Source organism: Anneissia japonica, unplaced genomic scaffold (assembly GCF_011630105.1).
Source record: "Anneissia japonica isolate Jap-2015-1 unplaced genomic scaffold, ASM1163010v1 scaffold16019_len82072_cov99, whole genome shotgun sequence".
In the NCBI taxonomy this organism is placed as follows: Eukaryota; Metazoa; Echinodermata; class Crinoidea; order Comatulida; family Comatulidae; genus Anneissia; species Anneissia japonica.
The window spans coordinates 45,983-50,191 of NW_022710585.1; the positions used below are offsets into that span (position 1 = coordinate 45,983).

Sequence of the window (4,209 nt, forward strand, 5' to 3'; positions counted from 1 at the left end):
AATCACTTATACAACATATCAAAACAATTTGTTTTCTCCGGAGTCATCAAAACATCAAAAATTCGCTCCACTATCAGATGAGTTCAAGTTGCGCAATGATATAGAATGGCGACGAGATGATTTCAGCTTATTTTTTTGCAATACAATTCTATGAAGATAAAATAATATAGAATACTTTATTAACAGTAATTAAACACTTTATTAAGTTTTAAAAAAAAGTTTTATCATGGAATAGTACTTCCTCCTAATTTGATTGTTAGAAAAAATTATTCAATCAGAAGAAAGCAGGATGTGCATTTAGATTTTTATCAGTGTGTGCTTTATCGAAAAAACGCAACCAATCAGACCTCATGAAGTGAACCAACGCTTTTGATTGGCGCGTATAAATTTGCAATAGTATAATTATTATACTTTCCTTTTGGATGAATATCATAAGGGTTTGAGCAAGGAGGTATTAAGAAAATGATCAAGATCTTAAACGCTTAATAAAATTTGCATACTGTCATTACCGATTGTATTAAACTACAGCCAATGGCTATACAGCAACAAAACATAATTACCTTGGGATACATCCTCCTCATTTTGTCGTACAAAGCCTGAAACTTAAATATTTTTAATATTTGGTTTCCTTTGTAGATTTCAAAAGCCTACAGAAAAGAGTAAAAAAAAATACGTGTGAAAGGTTAAAATTGTTTTGACAGAAAATGTGTGAAAACAATTGTTAACATTTTAATCTTATAGTTGTTTTATTATTTTATTTATTCATTATTTTTAAACACTCCGGCATGTTAAAAATACAACAATTTTTTATTTCGTCAAAAATTCAGATTCAGATAGAAAAGATTAACAGACAAGAATAAATGCTAGACGAGGCGTTTATTTAATTTACTTTTATTTATTTATTTTTTAAATTTATTTATTTACTTATTTTTTTAATTTATTTATTTATTTTTTTTTTTGGTGTAAAATGGATATGTAATATACGCCTTCTTAATTTCACAGTAAATATGGAACTACAACATATTTTTACCGCCAAATGTGGTTCCGGTAATATGTGATCATATAGACTTATTGAACCCACAGCTTAGAATATATGTAAATCTACTTCAGTAGAATTTGTCGAGAATGATGTTGTTTTCATTAGTTTGCGCGCCCACTGTGTTTATTCGAGCAAGGCGCTTATTCTAAATGAGGGTAAGAAGGAGAGGTTTATTGTGGGGTGGTGGGAGGGGGTGGTAGTAAATAAATACTTATATGTGCTTACATCTTTTTTATTCACGTAATTGTTGGCAATGTTTCTGCCAAACAACCTTTGTACTTCCGCCATTACAATGGGTTCCTTGTCAAATTTTGACTTCGGTCCAAATCGGCTTGGTTCTGGAAACTGCAAAAGAAAAACAAATTAGAAATCATTAATTATTTTGAATAAAATTCCAAATGTGCTGATTAGCTTCTGTCCCTATGGAGCTGAGTTTGTGTATTTAATCCAGTGACCGGGGTAATTATAATGTGAAGCGCATACAGGTCTTTCAATGTGCCACTGTCCGAGTGTTCAGCCTTTTTATTTTAAGCTGGTGGCCAGTTTCAGTCTGTAGAGACCAGCTGCGGGCTGAATTCATATACTTCCAATTTTGTTCAATGTCAACCCCATCCTTTTCTCTTTTACAGGCCTACAAGTCTTCCTATGAATATTACCGTATTTTTTCAGTATCAACTATAATAGCCCTTGTTTTTTTAAAAATGAGGGACTGTAGCAGCATGAGGAATGGGGAGCGATGAAAAAAAAAAAAACAAGTGCACCTGAGTTCCCAAAAGTATCTAAAAAAATGACAGAAAAAATTACATATATTATAATAGGCCTATTATTTTTATTGTTATTATATATTATTATTATTATTATTTAATATTATTATTATTATTATTATTATTATTATTATTATTATTATTATTATTATTATGATTATTATTATTATTATTATTATTATTATTATTATTATTATTATGTATTTTTTCTTCTCATATATACTATAGCTCTTAAACCGTTTTCAGACAGAAGTTCTTGCAATATTGCGGTAATAATGCCGTTCTTACCGACATAAACCATTCATACCAACCAAATATTGCGGTAATATTGCCGTAGTAATAAAGGCCTTTCTGTATGAACTGAATAAGCAATTGGTTCCTTTTAAGTCATCACAGAATGAGGGTATCCTATAGTATTGTTGTTTTGATAAAATTGTGCTAAATGTATGTTAAGGCTAGACTTCATAGTAATTTGCTTGACGTTAATTGGCTTTATTGAATGCATTAATATTACTACTGAATATTACAGTAACATAGCTCTGTATGAAAGTGTCTTAAGATGTAGGAAAGCAATTATTACCACCGTTTCTGGTACTTCAGGTCTGGTAATCTGAAAATCATGAAAAAGGGAAGAAGGAAGTAAAAATAAAAATTAAAGTAGGCCACTTTTTTTATATATGCCTATTTAGGAATAGAAATACCATAATACAAACTGAACTAAATGTTTCCAAGGCCTTACTGCAGCATAAACATTGCTAAAGCATAATATGCATTATTATGGTTGCAGATTACAGTCTGAATGAAAAAAAATAGCATGATTGTTGTTACCAGCTAAAAGGGAAAGCTACCGGGATACTCGCATATAAGACTAGACTTAAGATAGCAAATTACGATTGAAAAACAGGGGGTCATCTTATACTTGCGACATACAGAATTTTCTTCTTTTAAAAAAAAAAACCATATTTGTCTTATTACCGGATCGTACGTAACACGTTGCAAATTTATTACTGTAATGATGAACGCGGGCGTGTAACCCCAATATTGCGGCTGCAGTTAGCCCTTACCTATTCATAAGGAAATAATTGTAACATAGCTCTGTATGAAACTGTCTTAAGATATATAGGAAAGCAATTCTTACCACCGTTTCTGGTACCGGTCTACTGGTAGTCTGAATATCATGAAAAAGGGAAGAAGAAATGAAAAATATAAACTAAAGTAGGCCATTATTTATATATTTACGAATAGAAAAAACCATAATACAAGCTGAACTAAATGTTTCCAATATGTTGAAGCATATTATGGTTACAGATTAAGGTCTGAATGAAAAAATAATAATAGCATGATTGTTACCAGCTAAAAGGGACAGCAATAAGTATACTCTCATACAAGACCAGACTTAGGGTAGCAAATTGCGATTGAAAAAAGGGCGTAATATTATACTTGCGACATACAATTTAAAATTTTTTTTTTTTTAAATCATATTTGTCTTATGTCCTGATCGGGCGTAACACGTTGCGAATGTATTACTGTAATTAATCTACAGAATGTTAGTATTAATGAAAGTACTTTTAACTTCAGAGAAATAAGATTTTGTATAGTGTGCTTTCGTTGATTACTGTATTTCAAATTAGGAATAGTGACGCATTATACCTGTTCTGCTTGGTTCGCCTTGTTGCATGTATCCTATTAGGACGAGAAATGGGTATATTTGAAATAAGAATGATTATTTACATATAGTAGTAGCTTTAATTAGGCTCTGTTTAAAACTTAAACTGTCCTAGAGGATTGACAAAGCACAACAAATTTAGTAGAACATGTATCAGATATATTAAATTATTAATGCAATTATTCTTAATGAATTAAATTATATATAATGTTACACATTGATTGATTTAATTAAAAACATGATTTGAACATCTTAAAATGTAGGTAAAATCGAATTATAGAGAGTTTAACATAACATTTTAGTCGTGAAATTTAAGAAAATAAAATGTTTAAACATCCCATTTTCAAATCTGTTAAAGATTTATAATTGAAATAAAAACTTGGTCCTTGTAAATGTTAGAATAATTATAAAATACAAAGTTAATTACATTGACATGCACATTTTACAAAAATTTGTTTCAAAATTCTTACCAACAACTCCTGAATAACAGGATCAATTGAATCGGACTCAACGACCTAAGAGGTAAAAGCATGAAATGAAGTTTTCAATAATTCATGTTTATTGCTTTTTTTAAAAATACATTTTTGTCTAAAAAAAAACAAAACCAATAAATAATATTACTGTTTTCTTTCACATTAATTATTGATGGGCCTGGATCAAAGCAAAACCCCACCACGCCCTCTCCAGACTCTGTCTCTTATACACATCTTTTTCATTAGTGGGCGCGCAAACTAATGAAA

General features: G+C 30.1%; 1 protein-coding gene across 2 annotated transcripts in view; it reads right to left on the bottom strand.

Moving 5' to 3' along the window:
* Positions 1 to 6: 6 nt before the first annotated feature.
* Positions 7 to 4,209, bottom strand: part of LOC117107004 — a 6,087-nt gene continuing 1,884 nt past the window's right edge. The window contains exons 4-10 of one of the 2 annotated variants that reach the window (XM_033248517.1): positions 3,940 to 3,984; positions 3,454 to 3,486; positions 2,942 to 2,971; positions 2,384 to 2,413; positions 1,265 to 1,384; positions 561 to 647; positions 7 to 148 (exon numbers count right to left, since the gene is read on the bottom strand). In XM_033248517.1, coding sequence (XP_033104408.1) covers positions 128 to 148; positions 561 to 647; positions 1,265 to 1,384; positions 2,384 to 2,413; positions 2,942 to 2,971; positions 3,454 to 3,486; positions 3,940 to 3,984 — 366 coding nt within the window. In that variant the 3' untranslated portion in view covers positions 7 to 127. The remainder of the gene's footprint in view (positions 149 to 560; positions 648 to 1,264; positions 1,385 to 2,383; positions 2,414 to 2,941; positions 2,972 to 3,453; positions 3,487 to 3,939; positions 3,985 to 4,209) is intronic. The other variant, XM_033248518.1, reaches the window with a different exon arrangement.